Below are 21889 nucleotides of genomic sequence, written 5' to 3' on the forward strand. Positions count from 1 at the left end.
GAAACATAACTATACTTCCGAAGCCTGTGACGGATCTCAGAATACCACAAAGTTCCCCGGACAGAAATTTAGCTACAGAGATAAGCCGGGCGCAGTGACTAGTCTGTAATCCCAGCACTTTGGGAGGCCGAGGCAGGCGGATCACCTGAGGTCAGTAGTTGGAGACCAGCCTGACCAACATGGTGAAACCCCATCTCTACTAAAAATACAAAAAAATTTGCCTGGTGTGGTGGCACGCGCCTGTAATCCCAGCTACTCCGGAGGCTGAGGCAGGAGAAATTTTGCTTGAACCCAGGAGGCGGAGGTTGCAGTGAGCAGGCCACTGCACTCCAGCCTGGGTGACAGAGACTCAGTCTCAAAAAAAAAAAAAAAAAAAAGCTACAGACACAGTTCTCAAGTCTGAACTTACATACTTAAGGACGCATGAAAACAATCAAGCTTATATTTTATCAAGACAAATGGCCAGAAAGATACCCTGGCCATTGCAATTTCAAAAATTTTGGAAATAATATTTGCAGAGGTATTGTTAAAAACCTAAATGATTCATTTGAGTTAACCAAAGAAGCGTAGTCAAATTTTTTTAAACCGCATACCTTATTAAATAATGACTTTTTTAAAAAAGGTAATATCTTTTGAAAACTTACTTCTCATATTAACGTCTATAGGATTTACACTGGCAGCGTGAACTTTGACAATGACTTCATTTGGATAGTGTATGATAGGTATCATCATGTTCTGAGTGAATCGAAGTACTTCATTCTTCCCGTATTTATCTATCACCCAAGCAGGCATGATAGTGCTCCTCGGAGAGGTAGTACTAATCCTTCTAACTGAAGGCTTTTGGACAACTTTGCTTCTCCAGAAGCAAACCGCAGTGCATGCATTTCTTCTAAGTACGTAAGTCTTCAGAAATTCCATTGCAAACACTGGTTGAACTGCGTGCTCAAATTCAAATACACTTGGACTGGATCAAACTCTCACCCCGGAATTCGGTCAAATTCTGCCAAACCACGGGCTAGTTTCAAAATTAAGCATGCAAAACGGAGCATTCGAAAATGAAGCTAATCTAATGGAGAAACTGAAAGAATATGGAACTTTTATTCTGCTATTCGCATATGAAATGCTCCAATCAACGTTCCAGTCAGTATTCTGTCTATTCTCCTCCCTCCCTTTCACCCTCTCCCCTTCTAAAAAAAAAAAGGAGGGGGGATAAAAAAGCAGGTGCGCAAACCCCCTAGATCCCTGCCCTGTCCTGGGAACCCTCGGCGGGAGAGGCAGACACCGCTCGCGGTCCAATGCCAGAGAATCGAACGCTTGCCGACTGCCGCCGCGACCCTGGCCCGGAATCTCCTTGCCTGCCTGCTCTCCTCAGCCGCCGGGGTGGCTTTACGGCGCCAACCAATCGCCTGCAAAGATCATTTCCTCGGGCTGCAATTAAACCAATCCAAGTACTCGATGTTGAAGGGCTCAGTGACAATTAAAGATGGCTGCGGCCATGTACCATCACTAGCGACCGGTGACCTCTTTTTCCTCCTTGCCTGGCTCCTATGGTGGCAGGCTGGGCACGAGGACCATGCTGGGCCGGACCCTCCAAGAAGTGAGTGGAATTGGCTCGCTGAGGCCCCCGGGAGGGCGGAAAGTTCAGCGGACTTCGTTGACAAAGAGTCCCTGGGCTTTACCACGCATCTTGGCCCACCTCGCTGCCTTCTCTTGAACTGAGTGGGGGATAGGTACCTTTCGGTCCTTAGGATGTACTCGCCGTACCCATTCAGGAGTTAGGGCCTTAGCAGGGAAATCTCTGCACCGCGGATCTGTGGGGTGGTGAATCGGCTTCTCACCATTAGACGTTTGTTCTGGTGTGGGTCGGGCAACGGATGGTCTCGGAGTGGGCTTTGCCAGATAAAGGGGGCTTGCGGGGCCACTTCAGTCTCTCTTCTGTCCCCGACACTTAGCTGCAGTTGTCGCTAAGAAGCCCGGCGAAACTGTAGTTTGCAAAATTCAAACCAGTAATGTTTGGGCTTTTTCAAAGAATTCGTTCTCTAGGATTTACCAACCACTAAGATACCAGGGATTCCCGAACCCGTGTCTCCATTTCCTGGACGTCATGTTTGAACTCTAGGCTGTATTTGTGAACGCCTTCTGGGCAGTTCTTCTAAATGTCACGTAAGCACCCTCAAATTCACTTTAATCAGTGAAGTAATCATTGTAACAGGACTTACCTCTCAACCGCCGTCTTAAAAAACAAAAGCTCTGGTATTTCTGAATTCTTTTTTTTTTTTTTGAGACGGAGTCTTGCTCTGTTGCCGGTATTTCTGAATTCTTAATAGTCTATTTTTAATGGCACAAATATTATCTCATTTGCCCTTAGATTCTTCCTCATCTTTCATATCCAGTAAATCATTAAGCCCTGTTCATTCTGTCTTGCAGATATGGCTGGAATCTGCCCTCTCACGTTATGTCTGCTGTTAAGCTTTAATTCAGGTCTTTTTACTTCCTTTTTACTTCCATCACTCAACCTTAGAACTGCCTGCAGGCCAGTTGCTATCAGAGTCACGTGAAGCACCTATTAAAACTAAAGCTATGTCCCATCTAGACTTAATCTAGATCTGTGTGGTAGGTTCAGGAGTATGGTTTAATGGGGGCTTCAGGTGATTTCTGGTAAGAAGTAGGCGCTGAGGACCTAAACTGCCTTCCATCTTCCTTTTTATTCCACCCTAGAAGTTGTCGTTTTGTTTGTTTGTTTGTTTCCCAGCTGGCAGCCTGGAATTATAATTATAGATAGCTGTAATATATAATGAGAACTTTAAATCCACAGGCTTTAAATAATAAATAGTTCCTCCCCAAAATACATTATTATTTTACCATTTTAAATTGTATCGAATCAAATTTTTTCTTTAAAAAATAAATTAATAAATGGACAACACCCAAAACTTGTTTTAAAATTAAATACAACCTATAAAAATATGGTATTTCCTTTTTCTGCCTTTTCCACTGGCAATCTAAGTAACAGAAAGAGACTCTAAAGAAAATATTTATTTTGGGGTAGCAATGCAATGGGAATATGTGTGATATAGTAAACTATGTGCCTACTCAAGGAGGTTGGGGCAAAGGATGTTTTTAAGACAGAAAGAAAAAGATTACATAAATTATTTTGAATCAGTTATCCTTGGCCACAAGGATCAGTCACAAAGGTGGCATCAGTCCAAGGTTGGATGGCCAGTTGCTGGACAGACATCCTTACAGAAGTACTTGTGTGTGTGGAAGGTTGCAATGGCCTCTGTGCAAGGTTGTGGTTTTTGCAGTCTTATGATTGTTGTTTTTTAAAAAATTTTAATGGGTACATAGTAGTTGTACGTATTTATGGGGCACATGAGATATTTTGATATAGGCATACAATGCATAGTAATCACATCAGAGTAAATGGTGTGTCCATCACCTCAAGCATTTATCATTTCTTTGTGTTACAAACATTCCAGTTGTACTCTTTTAGTTATTTTTAAATGTACAATAAATTATTGTTGACTGTAATCACCCACTGTGCTATCAAATACTGTATCTTATTCATTCTGTCTAACTATATTTTTGTACCCATTACCCATCCCCACTTCCCACCCCTACTACTACCCTTTCTAGCTTCTGGTAACCATCATTCTACTCTACCTCCACGAGATCAATTGTTTTAATTTTTAACTCCCACAAATAGGTGAGAACATGGGATTTTGTCTTTCTGTGCCTGGCTTATTTCACTTAACATAATGCCCTCCAGTTCCATCCATGTTGTTGCAAATGACAGGCTCTCATTCTTTTTATGGCTGAATAGTACTCCATTGTGTACATGTAGGACATTTTGTCTATCCATTCATCTGTTGGTAGATACTTAGGTTGCTTTCAAATCTTGGCTATTGTGAATAGTGCTGCAATAAACATGAGAGAGCAGATATGTCTTTGCTGTGTTGATTTTCTTTCCTTTAGGTGCGTATATACCTAGCAGTGAGATTGCTGGATCATATGGTTGTGCTATTTTTATTTATTTATTTATTTTTTTTTTTTTAGAGACAGGGTCTCACTGTGTTGGCCAGGTTGGTCTTGAATTATTGGCCTCAAGCAATCCTCCTCCCTCAGCCTCCCAAAGTGCTAGGATTACAGCTGTGAGCCACTGTGCCCAACCAGTAGTTCTATTTTTAGGTTTTTGAGGAACCTCCATGCTATTCTCCATAGTGGCTGTAGTAATTTACATTTCAACCAACTTTTCTCTATCCTCACCAGCATTCATTATTGCCTGTCTTTTGGAAGAAGCCATTTTAAGTGGAGTGAGATGATATGTCATTGTAGTTTTGATTTGCAGTTCTCTGATGATCAGTGATGTTGAGCACGTTTTCATATACCGGTTTGCCATTTATATGTCTTTCTTTTGAGAAATGTCTATTCTGATCTTTTGCCCATTTTTAATTTGATTATTGGATTTTTTTTTTCCTGTTGAGTTTTTTGAACTCCTTATATACTTCGGTTATCAATCCCTTGTCAGCTGGAGTGTGATAGTTCTTCTTATCAGGCATTCGTGCATGAGAACCCTCTCTTCTTGACCTTCCTTGACTCCATTAGTCAGGATTTTAACACAAGTGACTCTATTTTGATTTTGACAACTGTCATAGCTCCTTAAGTGCTACCTTTTTTAGTGCTACTTCTCTCTGGTGTCATTGAGTGAGCCATAGTGAAAAACAACTTTTGCGTCATGGGGGAAAAAGAACTATTCAGGAGAGCTGACCCAGGGGAAGACCCAGAGGTTGCCTTGGCATGATTACTTTTACTTAATCACTCCTTTAATGAACACCTATTAATGCCTAGCATGCAAAACATTTGGTGGTTATTTCCCCAGCTCTAAAACTACCTTCTGTCTACTTTGTATTTTTTCCATATCACTGTACTGATGCCCTAAATTCTACCAATGAGAGATTAATTAATTCATACAAATTATCTTTCAATTTAGTTATATTTTACATATGTACAGATGCCTGGGAAGGTTGAACGATTTGTTCACCCATGGTTGTAAATTATAACAGTTCAAATTTCTTCATAATACCTTAATTGAGATAATCAGTTGAAGAGGGGAAAATTTGCTGGGAATTAGGGAGAAGGGCTGGAAATGATGGAGGCAATTTGGGGGATGTGAGTGGAGGCTTATGGTAACAGGAGTCCTGGGATTAGGCACAAAAAAGAGGTAAAATGCCAAGTAGGTAAAATTCCTATTTGTAAATTTTACCCAGGTACATTCAGAGAGGGGGAGGAATCTCACTTTTACTTTTGTCTTTTGTGGCATGATTCCAGTGTTTCTAGGAGCGAGGCACCAGGCTAATATTATTAATCCTAAAGTTTAAAGAAGGATATATTCATTTGGCTTCTTGGAGCTTCAACTTTAGAAAAACTAATCATTGCTCTATAGGGAAATCGATTCTAAATTTTAAACAACTGTTATTCATTCAACTAACATTTAGTGAGTACCTCTGTGTTCCAGCCACTGGGGGGTAGCATTAAAGACGGACAGAAGCTCCTGCTTCCTGAAACCTAACATTTTTTTGTGGAAATGCAGCCATTAAACACTTTTTTTTTTTTTTAAAGTAAAGGATATAATTTCAGGTAGTATAAGTACTGTGGAGAAAAATTAAGTAGATCATAGTATGATAACTAGTTGGGGGAGCTGGACATTTTAGCTAGAGTGGCCAGGGAAGATTTCTCTGACTGAGTGAATAATACTTAATAGAGACCAGAAGGATATGAAGGGGGAACACTGGGCAGATCTGAGAGAATAGTGTTCCAGGCAGATGGAACAGTAAGTACAAAGACCCTAAAACAAGAGCAATCCTCCTCCCTCAGCCTCCCAAAGTGCTAGGATTACAGCTGTGAGCCACTGTGCCCAACCAGTAGTTCTATTTTTAGGTTTTTGAGACCCTCCATGCTATTCTCCATAGTGAGGAATAGCAAGAGGGCCAGCATGCCTGGAGAAAAGTGAATGAAGACAGCAATGAGAGAAGAGGTTAGGGAGACAGGTAGGAGCCAAATTGCGGAGAACCTTTGAGGCCACAGTAGGGAGTATGGATTTTATTCAAAGTGTAATGGGAATCTTCTGGAAAGTTTTGAATCTGTGGACATGATCTGAGTTAAAATTTTAAAAGCTCCTTCAGATGACTCTTAAGGATCCATGATCTATAGAAAAGCAAGTAATAAAGTACAAAGACTGACCGGGTGCAATGGCTCATGCCTTTAAACCCAGCACTTTCAGAAGCTGAGGCAGGCTGATTGAGCTCAGGAGTTCAAGACCAGCCTGGGCAATGTGGCGAAACCCTGTCTTTACAAAAAACACAAAAATTAGCTGGGCATGGTGGCGCATGGCTTTAATCCCAGCTGCTCAGGAGGCTGAGGTGGGAGGATCACTTGAGCCTGGGAGGTTGAGGCTGCAATGAGGCGAGATCACATCAGTGCACGCCAGGCTTGGCAACAGAGCAAGGCCCTGGCTCAAAAAAAAAAAAAAAAAAAAAAGAGCAAGAAAGCATTTTAGAAGCCTGTTGCATTGGCAAGAGATAGTGGGAGTGGATATTGTTTTTAAAGTTAGGGTTTGCAGATGTTTTGGATATGGGGTTTGAGGGAAAGAGAAGAATCAAGGTTTTACTTAGGTTTTGGGCCAGGGCAGTTGGGGAAATGTAACATCAAGATGGGAAAACCTCTAAAGGGAACATGTTTGGAACGGGAAGGTTATCAAGAGTTTTGTTTTGGATGTGTTAATTTTTAGATGCCTCCTAGATATCCAAGTGAAGATATCACTTAAGCAGCTAGATACAAGAGTTCAGAGCTCAGCAAAGAGGCTAGGTGAGAGATATACATTGGCCAGAGTATAGAAGATAATTAAACCTATAGGGCTAGATGAGATTACCTCGGAAGTTGAGTGTAAAAATAGAGGAAGACCTAAAATTCCAACATTTTGGAGGTCAACAATAGGAAGTAAAGCCAGCAAAAGAGACTTGAAAGAATGCCCAGTGAGACAGGAGGAAAAGCCAGGATGGCATGGTGTCCTGAACACAGAGAAGAAGTGTTTCAAGGAGGGAGTGGTCACTTGTGTTGAATGCTACTAAGGAGTACTATAAAATAAGGGCTGGTACTGACCAGTGGGTTTAGGAACGTGGAGCTTGCTGGTGATCTTGACATGCAATTTCAAGAAGCAAGAAGGCAAAAGCATGAATGGACTATGTTAAAGAGAGGATGAGTACCTGTCCCTGGAATACTCAGCCTTCAAGAGCTCTCCTGTACCTTCAGTGTTTATCAAGGCAATTTTTTTTTTTAAAGACCCTTCTTTTCTGGCCGGGCACAGTGGCTCATGCCTGTAATCCCAGCACTTCGGAAGGCTGAGGCGGGCAGATCACGAGGTCAGGAGTTCGAGGGCGCACACCTGTAATCCCAGCTACTCAGGAGGCTGAGGCAGGAGAATCGCTTGAACCCGGGAGGCGGAGGTTACAGTGAGCCGAGATCACACCACTGCACTCTAGCCTGGACGACAGAGCGAGACTCCGTTTAAAAAAAAAAAAAAAAACACAGTTCTTTTCCTAAGTAAACCTCTAATGCTGTCTGTTCAGTTAATTAAAATGTCTCCACTTCGTTACAGAGAAATAAATGCCAAAGTGTCTTGCATAGAGAGTAATTACACAGGTTGAACATCCCTAATCTGAAAATCTGAAATGCTCCAAAATCCAAAACTTTTTGAGCACCAACATGATTTTCAAAGGGCGTGTTCAAAGGAGATGCTCACTGGAGCATTTTAGACTTGAGATTTTTGGGTTAGGGATGCTCAGCTGGAAAGCATATAGTACACATAGAGGACTCCAAAGTCTGAAAATATCCGAAATCTAAACACTTCTTGTGCCAAGCATTTTGGATAAGGGATACTCACCCTGTAGTATAGTAAGTAGTTCAGCGCATGAGTGTTGGAAACAAGATCAGTCCTCAGTTGAATCCCAGCTCTGCTACCTTTTTTTTGTTTTTTTTAGACAGAGTCTCACTCTGTCGCCAGACTGGAGTACAGTGGCGCAATCTCTTCTCACTGCAACCTCTGTCTCCCGGGTTCAAGCAATTCTTCTGCCTCAGCTTCCCAAGTAGCTAGAACTACAGATGCCCGCCACCACGCCCAGCTAATTTTTGTATTTTTAGTAGAGACGGGGTTTCACCATGTTGGCCAGGATGGTCTTGATCTCTAGACCTTGTGATCAGCCCGCCTCGGCCTCCCAAAGTGCTGGGATTACAGGCGTGAGCCACCACGCCCAGCCAGCTCTGCTGCTTTTTAGTTATGTGACCTCAGGTAGGAACTTCAGTTTTTTTAAATTTGTAAATGGAGATAATAATAGCTTCTCAGTGTGGATGTAAAGATTAAATGATATATTAAGCACCGAGGACAATGCCTAGAACTAAGTACTACCTATTATTGACATTAATTTTGTTACAGGGACAAAATTACTAAATTATATGTATTTGCATTTTTCCCTTCCCTTTCTAAGAAGAGTGGTTCCTGAGCAAGGGTTTGAAATTTTTCTAAGGAGGTATATTAATTGTCTATGGCTGCATAAAAAATTACCATAAACTTTGTGGCTTAAAGTAACATAATCTCAGGATCTCACAGTTTTCTGGGTCAGAAGTCTGGGCATGGAGTAACTGGGTTCTCTACTCAGGGTCTCACAAGGCTGAAATCCATGTGCTGTAGTTGTACTGCAAGGTATTGCCAGGGCTAGAGTTCCATCTGAGCTCCAGCCCTCTGGACCTCATTGGTTTTGGCAGAGTTCATTTCCTGTGGTTGTGGAACTAAGGTCCCTTTTTCTTGCTGGCTGTGTGGATAGTAAAGTAAGTGAGCTGAGGGCTGGAGACATGGGATGGCTGGAATTGACATTTTGGAGATCATACGGATGTTAGTAATGTATGTAGTCTGGGCAGTAACCAGGAGAGTTGGCAACTGGGGTGAGGTGAAGGAAAAGTTTGTGCGAAGTGAGGTCAAAGAACTGAAAAATCAGGTGTTGGTGTACATGGACTTGAAATTTGACATGAACAAGGGAGAGGATAGGAGCAATGGTAACGAAGATGACAGTGCGCTAGGCAACAAAATTGTCAATGAATGAAAAGTAGTACCAGAGAGGCTATAGGTCAGAACACCAGGGAGTATGGTGTCATCTCCGAAGGCATGTGCTTCAGGTGAGCAGGATGTTTGAGAGAAGAGAAGCATTGAGGAACAAGGAGATCATCTGTCCCCTCTCCCAGTCTGGACTCTGTGTTATGTGGTAGGTAGGCGCTAAACAGGAGAAGCAGTGGCTGCCAGGGAAGGCCTAGTTTCCATTAGAGAAAAGATGTGCCAGAGAGAGAATTTTTTTTCTTTTAACAAAAACTTAAAAGTTAACTTCATTTTATATTCAGATGTGACACCTGCAGTTTTGTCCCGCGGAACTGTATATGTGATTTACATTTCCTGCTTCTTATGCTTAGTCCAGTTAGCTGATTAGCATCTTTATTTTCACTTCTCTTTTCCAATTCCCTTATTGATTTTGTTTTTCTCAAATCTAGAGTTCCTAAAAATGGTCTCAATGAAAATCGGCATCATTTCCAGTGAATACTCCTAGACAATCTTATTTCTTGCTGTTCAGTCACAATTGTAACACCTCAGCTTTTATCCTCAGACCAGTCTGGAAGCAGCTTGAGGATAGTAGACATTAGGGGACTTGAGAGGAGTCAAGGAAGGAGAGAAAGTGGCAGATGCAATTTTCCTCATTATTACGACTTAGCCATGGGATGGACCTGCCTACATATGTTTGTCTCTCCAGCTCTGGGTTTTTGCTAGTTCTAACTCTCTTCCACTCAGCCTGCTAGCATCTTTGTTCTTCCCATTCCATATACATGATATTAAAACACACTGCTCTCTTTTATTCTTTCTACCTTCTTTCTTCTAGAGGGTTTACATTTCTTTTCTTTTCTTTATTTCTTTGTTTATTTTGAGACAAAGTTTCGCTCTTGTTGCCCAGGTTGGAGTGCAATGGCATGATCTTGGCTCGCTGCAACCTCCGCCTCCTAAGTTCAAGCGATTCTTCTGCCTCAGTCTCCCAAGTAGCTGGGATTACAGGCATGCGCCACCACACCTGGCTAATTTTATATTTTTAGTAGAGATGGGGTTTCTCCATGTTGGTCAGTCTGGTCTCCAACTCCCAGCCTCAGGTGATCTGTCTGCCTCGGCCTCCCAAAGTGCTGGGATTACAGGCGTCAGCCACCGCACCTGGCCAAGGGTTTACCTTTCATACAAACCATTCGACAAACTCTCTCTTCTTGTTACTATAAAAGTCACTTACTTAAGTCAGACCTCGCTGCCCTCCCCATCCCTGCAGCAGTCCAGCAGCCTCCCCATGGAAGTCCTTTTCCTCTTGTCGGTGAGCATTAGGGATCCTCTTGATGACCTCTTCCCACTGCTTGTTGCATTTAAAACCCTCAGCCCCAAGAATGCCATTGCTTTGATGATTTACTCAGTAGCTGAGAGCAGATCATTTGGAGATTTTCCCCTCAAATGCAAACTTCTGTTTCTTGGTATATATGGGACACGTGAAAATACTGTCAGCTTGGAGGACAACCTAAGCTTCCAATAGAGTAGAGATAGAAATGGAGAAGACTGTATATTATGAAGTCATACTGTCCTTTACTATTTGTTTGCCTTTGGACAAATCACTCCAGGTCTCTGAGCTTCAGTTTCTTCATCTGTCAAATGAGATAAACAGTACCTAACTTGTGTGATTGTTTTTTGGTTTTGTTTTGTTTTTTGACAGAGTCTGGCTCTGTCACCAGGCTGGAGTACAGTGGCGCAATCTCAGCTCACTGCAACCTCCGCCTCCCAGGTTCAAGTGATTCTCCTGCCTCAGCTTCCCAAGTAGCTGGGACTACAGGCATGCACCACCACACCTGGCTAATTTTTATATTTTTAGTAGAGACGGGGTTTCACCATGTTGACCAGGATGGTCTCGATCTCCTGACCTCATGATCCGCCCACCTCGGCCTCCCAAAGTGCTGGGATTACAGGAGCGAGTCACTGCACCCAGCCAGTGTGGTTGTTTTAAGGGTTAAATGAAGTAATAACGCATGTAAAGCAACAGTGCCTGACTCTTAGAAAATACTTGGTAAATACTATTCCTTCCCCTGTTCTGCTTTTCTCTCAGCTCCCATCTAATCCAATTATCTTTTCATAAAATCTCCAAAGTTTTGGTGTCATCTTTTACTTCTTGTTATTCATCCCTTTTATCTGATTAGTAAGTACATGTTATTATTACTTCCTACAGGAAATATTAGACACCCATGACTCCATCTCAGGCCCTACTTCCTGTCAATATACACTGGTATTCACTACTTCTCAGTCACTTTTGGTGTAGTTTTTTTTTTAACTCCTTCTTTACCAGCCTTCCTAATGTCTTCCCTAAAGACAGAATTTCAGAAAAGTTTGTTTTTAGTTTGTCTTTGAACCTGTATTTTATAAGCATTTCTCTCAATTCATAGTGTCTCTTACTTGAACTCCACAATAGGTATAAAGATCTTATTTAGAGAGCCATAAAAATCCTGCAGTGCCTTGTCCAGTTCACTTCTCTTTTTTTCTCTCTGGACTGCCTGTGTTGCAGCTAAGCTACCCTCTGTACAGAATCTGCCTTCAGCCATCCTTCACCCATGCTGTGCCTCAACTCCCCGTGGACAGGATGGTTTACCTGACTTATTGCTGTTGTTTGTACAGCCTGACTTTAAAACCAAAAGTTAGCTAAGGAGAAGAATGTCATGTCCTCCACCTCTCCTCAAGCTGATCAGTGCATCACCCTTCCTCCACTACACTAAGTGTTAGAGGTAATAGGTTCTGTTGATTTTGAACCTAAGCCTCACTTTAAAATGTTATACTTAGCCACTCCATCACCCCTACCCCCACCAACATAACATTTGAAACTTCTGCAGACTCAGTAAAAGGTTTTTGAATTGTATACACTATAGGTTTCTGCGGCACTGAAACAAGGCCAAATTACACCAACAGAGCTCTGTCAAAAATGTCTCTCTCTTATCAAGAAGACCAAGTTTCTAAATGCCTACATTACTGTGTCGGAAGAGGTGGCCTTAAAACAAGCTGAAGAATCAGAAAAGAGATATAAGAATGGTAAATTGCTTTTAACTATACTTAATTGTTATATCTCCAGAGAAGGAGTTTAATTGGTTGTAGTAGTCTCCATTTGGCAAGTGAAGCTTTAAACATAAAACGTAGCCTTATTTAAAGAACTTGCCATGAGGATAATAAAAATGAGGGTAATGGCTGTGTGATGCCTTATAATGTCCAACTGTATTAATTTCTGCCATAAATTTGATTTCTGAAGAAGTATCTTTGCCAAAAACTAGTAGTTACTGTAATGACATGTATTCATGTATCTTTATATTTTAAACTATCTCCTTTATCACTCTTTTGGCTTTTTAATGCAGGACAGTCGCTTGGGGATTTAGATGGAATTCCTGTTGCAGTAAAAGACAACTTCAGCACGTCCGGCATTGAGACAACATGTGCATCAAATATGCTGAAAGGTAAAGTTTAACTGATCAGAGCATTGATACTTTTGTAAAAATCGGTATTTTTCGCTTTAAGGATAATAAAGTACCAAGATAATTTCAGACTAATTATATCTTTGAAGGAAATATTTAGAATATAATATCACCTTTTTTACTATTTGCTCTTTCAGAATGCAGAATTTTTCTTTAGAGGTAGGCCAGCTTAATGAATACTATTTCAGAAGTTTTCAAAGATTCTATTAAATTTAGGAAGACTCAATTCAATAACTAATTACCAATCGGTTGCTTGCCTGTAGTCCCAGCTACTGGGGAGGCTGAGGTGGGAGAATCACTTGAGCTCAGGAGTTTGAGTTCAGCCTGGGCCACATAGTGAGACCCCATCTCTAAAAAATGAAATAAAAAACTGATTACTGTAAACACACTATATAACCTCTACCTTCAGCTAATTGATAACATGGGAATAAGTGTGAACTGGCTATTATCGATACCCTTCTCTTGTAGATGATGTGAGGATTCATTAACATCTACTGGCCAGTTATTTTTTATTTTCTGATTCCTCTCTTATAGCACAGTATGGCAATGTTTAGATTTATTCTTTAGAGTTCGGTCAAAAGAAAGCAGGTTTATCAAGATATTTGGATCCTAGGAAGAAACAGAAATAGAAAAAAGGTTATTCAGAGTACTATACGCTAAAAATAATATTCTATGAGGAATATGCCCCACCTTCCTCTAATATGCAGACTGTTGTTCATTATTTTGGAATGTATGCTACAGCTTTTCAATAGCCAGAGAAAATTTTAGTTGAAAATAAAGATCTATTTCTACTGGAAATACATAAAAATTACTGTGTGGTATAACATCATCTGAGAAGAAACAGTCAAGTACAGTGAGCAAAATAGAGATTTATTATTTCAAAAATACTGGGTACATCTCTGACTATCATGCAATATTTTGTAGAACTAACTGTTAAAGTCTGTTTTTAGATTATAAAAATAGTGAATGCACAGACTATCTTTGGAAAACATACATTTAACAGTAGAAAAAAAATTACTGGAAGAAAGTACAACTGATTATTTAAATTAGGAATAATTAAGGCATATCATTATGAATTGCTTAATTGCAGTTTAGACTCTTTTTTTTGTTTTTTTTTTTTGTTTGTTTAAGACAGAGTCTTGCTCTGTCGCCCAGGGTGGAGTGCAGTGGCGCAGTCTTGGCTCACTGCAACTTCTGCCTCCTGGGTTCAAGTGATTCTCCTGTCTCACCTCCTGAGTAGCTGAGATTACAGGCATGCGCCACCACACCCAGCTAAATTTTATACTTTTAGTAGAGACAGGGTTTCTCCACGTTGGCCAGGTTGGTCTCAAACTCCTGACCTCAGGTGATCTGCCTGTCTTGGCCTCCCAAAGTGTTGGGATTACAGGCATGAGCCACCCCGCCCAGCCGACTCTTGTTTCTTACATATGATTTGCATGTTCACTGTTTTGTTTCCTGTAAAAAAATAACTGGCCTTTTGGCAGGAACCACCATCATACGGTAATTCACCAAAATGATGAACACAAAGGGAAAGAGGAGAGGCCCCAATACGTGTTTTGTAGGCCTTTTAGAAAACAAGGAGTTGTTTGCCACATACATGCGAACCTGTAAGAAAGGTGATGTTGTAGACATCAGGGGAATGGGTACTGTTCAAAAAGGAATGCCCCACAAGTGTTACCATGGTGAAACTGGAGAGTCTACAGTGTTCCCCAGCATGCTGTCGGCATTGTTGTAAATAAACAGGGGCAAGATTCTTGCCAAGAGAATGAATGTGCATATTGAGCACAGTAAGTGCTGTAAGAGCCGAGATAGCTTCCTGAAATGCATTAAGGAAAATGATGAGAAAAAGAAGGAAGCCAAAGAGAAAGGTACCTGGGTTCAACTGAAGCCTCAGCCTGCTCCACCGGGAGAAACACACTGTGTGAGAACCAATGGGAAGGCTCCTGAGCTGCTGGAGCCTATTCCCTGTGAATTCATGGCATAATAGGTATAAACAAATAAAAGACCTCTGGACTGTAAAAAACAATAATAGTAACTAAATTTTTTTCAGGTTATATACCACCTTATAATGCTACAGTAGTTCAGAAGTTGTTGGATCAGGGAGCTCTACTAATGGGAAAAACAAATTTAGATGAGTTTGCTATGGGGTAAGTAAAATTGAAATCTTCTCTTGAGTTTCTTATGTCTGTGCCTTTATTTTCGTTTTTTTTTTTTGGTGGAGAGAGGTGGGGGACGGAGTCTCGCTCTGTCGTCCAAGCTGGAGTGCAGTGGCGCGATCTCAGCTCACTGCAAGCTCCGCCGCCCGGGTTCACGCCATTCCCCTGCCTCAGCCTCCCGAGTAGCTGGGACTACAGGCACCCGCCACCACGCCCGGCTAATTTTTTGTATTTTTAGTAGAGATGGGGTTTCACTGTGTTAGCCAGGGTGATCTCGATCTCCTGACCTCGTGATCCACCCGCCTCGGCCTCCCAAAGTGCTCGGATTACAGGCGTGAGCCACTGCGCCCGGCCTGTGCCTTTGTTTTCACTAAATGTAGTTACCTAAAAGGATTAAGGGTCTAATGCCAGTTTCTTAGTCCCTCTGTGAGATTATGTTCAGTTGTTTAACAGATATATAGTCATCTCTAATTTTACTTTTAGTTTGTATTTCCCTGATGACTAATAACGTTAAACATCTTTTCATGTGTTTATTTTGCCATCCCTGTATCTTCATCAGTGAAGATAGCTGTTCAAATTCTTTGCCCGTTTTTTGAAATTGGGTCATCTTATTATTGAGTTGTAAGAATTCTTTCTGGCTCAGGCCTGTAATCCCAGCACTTTGGGAGGCCAAGGCAGGCAGATCACCTAAGGTAGGGAGTTCGAGGCCAACCTGACCAAAATGGAGAAACCCTGTCTCTACTAAAAACACAGAAATTACCCGGGTGTGGTGGCACATGCCTGTAATCCCAGCTACTTGGGAGGCTGAGGCGGGAGAATCGCTTAAACCCGGGAGGCGGAGGTTGCAGTGAGCCGAGATCGCGCCACTGCACTCCAGCCTGGGCAACAAGAACACAACTCCATCTCAGGAAAAAAAAAGAAAAGAAAAGAATTCTTTCATATATTTTGGATTCAAATCCATTATCAGATAGATGCTGATTTGCAAATTTTTATTCAAGTCTCTGGTTTATCTTTTTATTCTCTGAACATGCCTTTCAAACAGTAAAAGTTCTTAATTTTGATAAACTCCAGTTTATCAATTGTTCTCTTCCTTTTTTCTCTTCTTTTCGTTCTTTTTTTTTTTTTTTTTTTTTTGAGACAAAGTTTTGCTCTTGTCGTCCAGGCTGGAATGCAATGGTATGATCTCAGCTCGCTGCAACCTCCGCCTCCCAGCTTCAAGCAATTCTCCTGACTCAGCCTCCCAAGTAGCTGGGACTACAGGCATGCCCCACCATGCCCAGCTAATTTTTGTATTTTTAGTAGAGATGGGGTTTCACCATGCTGGCCAGGCTGCTCTTGAACTCCTGACTTCAGGTGATCCACCTGCGTAGGCCTCCCGGGATTACAGGCATGTAATTCATTGTGCCCGTCCTTCTTTTCTTTTTTCTTTTCTTCCTTTCATATAGAGAGTGTCTCACTGGGTTGCCCAGGCTGATCTCAAACTCCTGGACTCGAACTGTGCTCCCAGCTTGGTCCAACAAAGTGTTGGGAGGCACGAGTAACTGTGCCTTGCCCATTTTTTCCTTTATTTTTTAAAGATGGAGTTTCACTATGTTACCCAGGCTGTTCTTGAACTCCTGGGGTCAAGTGATCCTCTGACCTCATCCTTCCGAGAAGCTGGGACTGCAAGCACACATCACCTCACGTGGCTTAATTTTTTTCTTTTATGATGTGTGTATTTTTTTTGTTTTTTGAGACACAGTTGCGCTCCTGTTGCCGAGGATGGGGTGCAACGGCACGATTTCGGCTCACTACAACCTCTGCCTCCCAGGTTCAAGCGATTCTCCTGCCTCAGCCTCCCGAGTAGCTGAGATTATAGGCGTGCACCACTGGGCCCAGCTAGTTTTGTGTTTTTAGTAGAGGTGGGGTTTCACCATGTTGGCCAGGCTGGTCTCAAACTCCTGACCTCAGGTGATCTGCCCGCCTCGTCTCCCAAAGTGCTGGGATTTCAGGCGTAAGCAATCGTGCCTGGCCAAGAAATCTTTACTAACAAAGGTCACAAAGACTTTTTTCCTAGGAGTTTTATTGTTTAGCTCTTACATTTAGATCTGTGATTCACTTCGAATTAGATTTTCGTATATAGTATGAATAAAGTCCCTTTATTAAACATATGGATGTCTATTAACTCCAGCACTAATGATAAAAAAGATTATCCTTTTGTTGTTGAATGATCTTAGGTTTTTTTGTCAAAAATCGAGCACATTCATGTAGGTCTGTTTCTGGACTCTGTTGCATCTCTGTTTATTCCAGTGTCACACCATCTTGATTATTATAGCTTTATAGTAAGCCTTGAAATTATGTAGTAAGAGTCTTCTAACTTTGTTCTTCTTTTTCAAAATCATTTTACATAATCCAGATTGTTATATTTTGATATGTTTTAGAATAAGCTTGCTAATTTCTACAAAGAAGTTTAATGGGATTCTGATTGTAATTGTGTTGAATTTATAAAGATCAACTTGGAAAGAATTGGCATCATAATACGTGTCTTCTCATCCATGAATACCATACCTAAATTTCTCCATTTAGTGAGATTTTGTTTTACTCAGGAATGTTTTTATGATTTCCTGCATATAAATCGTACATATAATTTGATTTATTCCCATGTTTTATGTTTCTTTTCTTTTCTTTTTTGAGACAGAATCTCACTCTGTCACCCAGGCTGGAGTGCAGTGAAGTGATCTCGGCTCACTACAACCTCTGCCTCCTGGGTTTAAGAGATTCTCCTGCCTCAACCTCCCAAGTAGCTGGGACTACAGGTGCCCACCACCACCCCCAGCTAATTTTTGTATTTTTAGTAGAGACGGGGTTTCACCATATTGGCCAGGCTGGTCTCAAACTCCTGACCTCAGGTGATCCGCCCACCTCGTCCTCCCAAAGTGTTGGGATTATAGGTGTGAGCCACTGCCCTCGGCCATGTTTCTTAATGCTATAGAAAATTGTATTTTTTTCAGTTTCTAATTGTTTATTGCTAGTACATTGAAACATAATTGATTTTTCTATATTGACCTTTTATCCCATGACCTTGTTAAAGCTCGCTTATTTGTTCTAGTTGATGTTTGTGCTATAGAATATTTTATGTAGCAAGTTGTGTAGTCTACAAATAGAGTTCATCTTATTTCTTCTTCTTGCCTTACTGCACCAGTTAGGGCCTTAGGTGCAATGTTGAATAGAAGTGGTGAGAGCAGATTTCCTTGCCTTGATCTCGATCTTAGGGAAAAGCAGTCTTTCACCAAAAGTACTTTATACTTACCCTTTTATGACACTTGTCACATTTGTAATATTTGCTTGGTCTTTGTTCTCTGTTTCATAGAAACAAGAGTCCTTGCATGTGTAGTTCAGAGTGGTAGCTCTTCAAATTCATTATATGTATGTTGAATGAACTAATCCATGGGAGTAAATTTGAACAAAGGCTTTTAGGACATTGCCTTCATCAGCTGATCAAAATTAACATCACCAGTGAGGGTGAAGTGGACGTTATGTGCCTCCAGATATAATTGTCTGAGGATACAATATCACCTATGTAATATTCCAGCTGAGAATGTATAACCTGACTCTACTAATGGGGAAACAAAAGATGAATCCAAAATGAGAACCAGTCTATTAAAATATCATATGGAAACAAAAAAGGGCTGTGAAAATCTTCCAGGATAAGAGATAAAGAAAGTAAAACCTAACATCATAAAACTTAAGAAAATTTAGGGGGAGGTCAGGCCTGGTGGCTCACGCCTGTTATCTCAGCACTGTGGGAAACTGAGGCAGTAGAATTGCTTGAGGCCAGGAGTCCTAGACCAGCCTGGGCAACCTAGTGAGACCCTGTCTCTACAGAAAAAAACAATTTAAAACGACAGGGAAAAATATTTGTGACCTAGAATTAGTCAAAGGTCTTTTAGATAGGATGCATGAAGCACAAATCCACTTAAAAAATTGATAGACTTCATTAAGAACTAAAAAATTGATAGACTTCATTAAAATTAAGAACTTCTGTACTTTGAAATATACTACTAAGAAAGTGAAAACGCCAGCCACAGACTGAGAAAAATATTTGCAAAACATGTATCTCAGAAAGAACTGATATCCAAAATACATAGAACATTTCCCACCTCAATAAGAAAATAAGAAAACAAGCAACTGTATTTTTAAAAAATGAACAAAAGATTTAAACAGACATTTCATCAGAGATTAAAACATAGTTGACAAACACATGAAAAACTGCTTAATATCTTTGATCATTAGGGAAATTCAAAATTAAAATCACAATGAGCCTGGGCACAGTGGCTCACACCTGTAATCTCAGCACTTTTGGAGGCCAAGGCGTGGTAGTGGATGCCTGTAGTCCCAGCTACTCGAGAGGCACGAGAATCGCCTGAACCTGGATCACTTGAAACCGGGAGATGGAGCTTGCAGTGAGCCAAGATCTGCGCCACTGCACTCCAGCCTGGGCAATAGAGCGAGAATGTCTCAAAACAAAAAAGAGAGACAATGATAATTAAATGGAAGACCTGACTCTAGATTTGATCCAGGAAGGGGATAAAATGCCATAAAGTACATTGTTATTATTAATTCTTTTTGTTTGTTTGTTTTGAGACGGAGTCTCGCTCTGTCGCCCAGGCTGGAGTCCATTGGCGCCATCTCGGCTCACTGCAAGCTCCCCCTCCCGGATTCACGCCATTCCCCTGCCTCAGCCTCCCGAGTAGCTGGGACTACAGGTGCCCGCCACCATGCCCGGCTAATTTTTTGCATTTTTAGTAGAGACGGGGTTTCACCGTGTTAGACAGGATGGTCTCCTGACCCCGTGATCTGCCCGCCTCGGCCTCCCAAAGTGCTAGAATTACAGGCGTGAGCCACCGCGCCCGGCCAAAGTACATTATTGAATCAGTTGACATAATTGAATTACGTACAGTAGATTAGGTAAACATATCGTATTGATATTAATGTTACTGAGATTGATAACTGTACTGTGGCTGTATAACATGATATCCTTACTCTTAGGAAATACACACTCAAGTATTTAGGGATAAAGGGCTATGATATATATAAGTTGGACCCTTAAGATACCCTTAAGTTTCTATCATACTTTGTGTATATATGTACATGTATATATATACACAGAGCACACAAGTAGTAAAGCAAATGGGATAAAATATTGACTGTAGGTACATCTGGGTAAGGGGTATAAAGTGCTTTATATGTTATTTTTATTTTTGCAATTTATCTGAGAATAAAATCATTTCAAAAATTTAAAAGAAAGTTATTAGCATTCCACTTGTAATGTTTTCCATAGAACTTCTGGTTAAGGGAGAGATTTCCTCAGAAGACTTAACTGAATATGACCCTTTTCAGCTGGAAGACCTTGATTCACAAGGGGGAAATCATCTTCAGTCGAATTGGATGATCAAATGAGACAAAATATTTTCTTAGCCGATTAGCTTTCTCTACTTTCTTCCACAAATGCTCTTCCTTCCCATCCTCCCCAACTGTCGATTAATGAAAGCTACATGTGAGCAGGCTTCCCACCTTTTTCAATTCAAGCTACAGTGGGTTCTTAAATGCTCAATGAGTGTCAGAAGCAAGTAATATACTCAGAAGATGAAATTTTCACAAAAAATGAAAGTTTTACTAAGGTATCTTGCTTCACTTCATCAGATCTGGGAGCACAGATGGTATATTTGGACCAGTTAAAAACCCCTGGAGTTATTCGAAACAATATAGAGAAAAGAGGAAGCAGAATCCCCACAGCAAGAATGAAGATTCAGACTGGCTGATAACTGGAGGGAGCTCAGGTGGGAGTGCAGCTGCCGTATCGGCGTTCACATGCTACGCGTAAGATGCTTTTCTCTATCTGTATTTTAAAACCCACCCATATACAAACAGTCGTAAAGTGTGTCCAGCAATAGACTAGTTCATACCTTGGTATTTTTCTTTTTAGTGAGCTGTATGTGCTCAAAGGTATATCAAAATTATATCTTGTAGTTGCACTCAACTGTACAGTACATTATGTATATTTAATACTTTTAATTTTAATTTAAGATAACAAATTTTTCTCCATGGTATCTGGTTCTCTTAAAATATGATTTTGTGGATCTTGTAGAATAAAGCATTGAACATAAATGAACTTCATTGCATTTCATTTTTAAATAATTTCAGTGTGTGCTCACTGATTGTACTAATATTTAGGGACTAACATACAATGACTTTAGTTGAGTGCTGCTGAACTAAACTGTTAGTAATGTTTATCCTTCAGCAAGGTCAGACTTTTGAAAAAAAAAAGGAAAAAAAAGAAAAAAAATGCTAATATGTATTAATAAGATATTTTAAATAGTGTTTTCAGAAATCTGCAATTAAAAATGTACATCAGTAAGTAAAGTTTTCTCAAGCTTTAGGAATTTTTTTTATTGTTATTATTGGAGTTATTTTATTTCTGTACTTTGTATTTTATTTTATTTATGTATTTTTATTTCTGTACTTGGCTCCTCCCTCCTCCCAGCTTTAGGTGCTGATTCTGTTTATCTATCATACTTTGTATTTGGTAAGAATCCATTGATGATATTTTCAGTTCCATTTGTAAAGCATTTCTTAACTACCCAAAGAAAAGAAAGTAAATATGGCCATTGCTATATTTATCAGTCTCAATTTAATCAAAATGAATGTGTTTCTTTAATAATAGTTTTATATTTTATCTCCCCTTAATTATCCATTAAAACTAAGTTCTTTCACACACATTGCAATCCATAAATTATTTATATATTTTTAGAGCTATGGAGATGTGAGTTCTGCAGATTTTTTTTTTCAGTTTTCCTAAAATCTTATTAACAAGTAAAACCATTTCATTTGATCTCTGTGGAATTTTATAGCATTGCATTAATATTAATGTGAGTTATGACAAGTTAGGACTGCAGGATTAGGTGCTTTTTTTCTGTCCTAATCATCCCACTTAGTGTTTATCTTTCTGAATGTGCTTTGAGTAGATGGCATTTTGACACATAATTCCTATGGAAATGTAAGTTTTACTTTTACACAGCCGTCAGTGAATGCTAATAAGAAAATGTATCTTTTAAAATTGTGAAAGCAAC

At 40.4% G+C, this 21889-nt stretch overlaps 2 protein-coding genes across 2 annotated transcripts in view; one reads left to right on the forward strand and one right to left on the reverse strand.

Moving 5' to 3' along the window:
• The window catches only part of RTN4IP1 (reticulon 4 interacting protein 1), a 55637-nt gene extending 54151 nt beyond the window's left edge, over positions 1–1486 (reverse strand). Inside the window, exon 1 of the mRNA XM_025383005.1 lies at positions 645–1486. Coding sequence (XP_025238790.1) covers positions 645–918 — 274 coding nt within the window. The 5' untranslated portion in view covers positions 919–1486. The remainder of the gene's footprint in view (positions 1–644) is intronic.
• The window catches only part of QRSL1 (glutaminyl-tRNA synthase (glutamine-hydrolyzing)-like 1), a 37317-nt gene continuing 16545 nt past the window's right edge, over positions 1118–21889 (forward strand). The window contains exons 1-5 of the mRNA XM_025383004.1: positions 1118–1597; positions 12031–12190; positions 12508–12606; positions 14675–14771; positions 20463–20639. Coding sequence (XP_025238789.1) covers positions 1574–1597; positions 12031–12190; positions 12508–12606; positions 14675–14771; positions 20463–20639 — 557 coding nt within the window. The 5' untranslated portion in view covers positions 1118–1573. The remainder of the gene's footprint in view (positions 1598–12030; positions 12191–12507; positions 12607–14674; positions 14772–20462; positions 20640–21889) is intronic.

This window comes from Theropithecus gelada, chromosome 4, assembly GCF_003255815.1.
Source record: "Theropithecus gelada isolate Dixy chromosome 4, Tgel_1.0, whole genome shotgun sequence".
NCBI classification, from domain to species: Eukaryota; Metazoa; Chordata; class Mammalia; order Primates; family Cercopithecidae; genus Theropithecus; species Theropithecus gelada.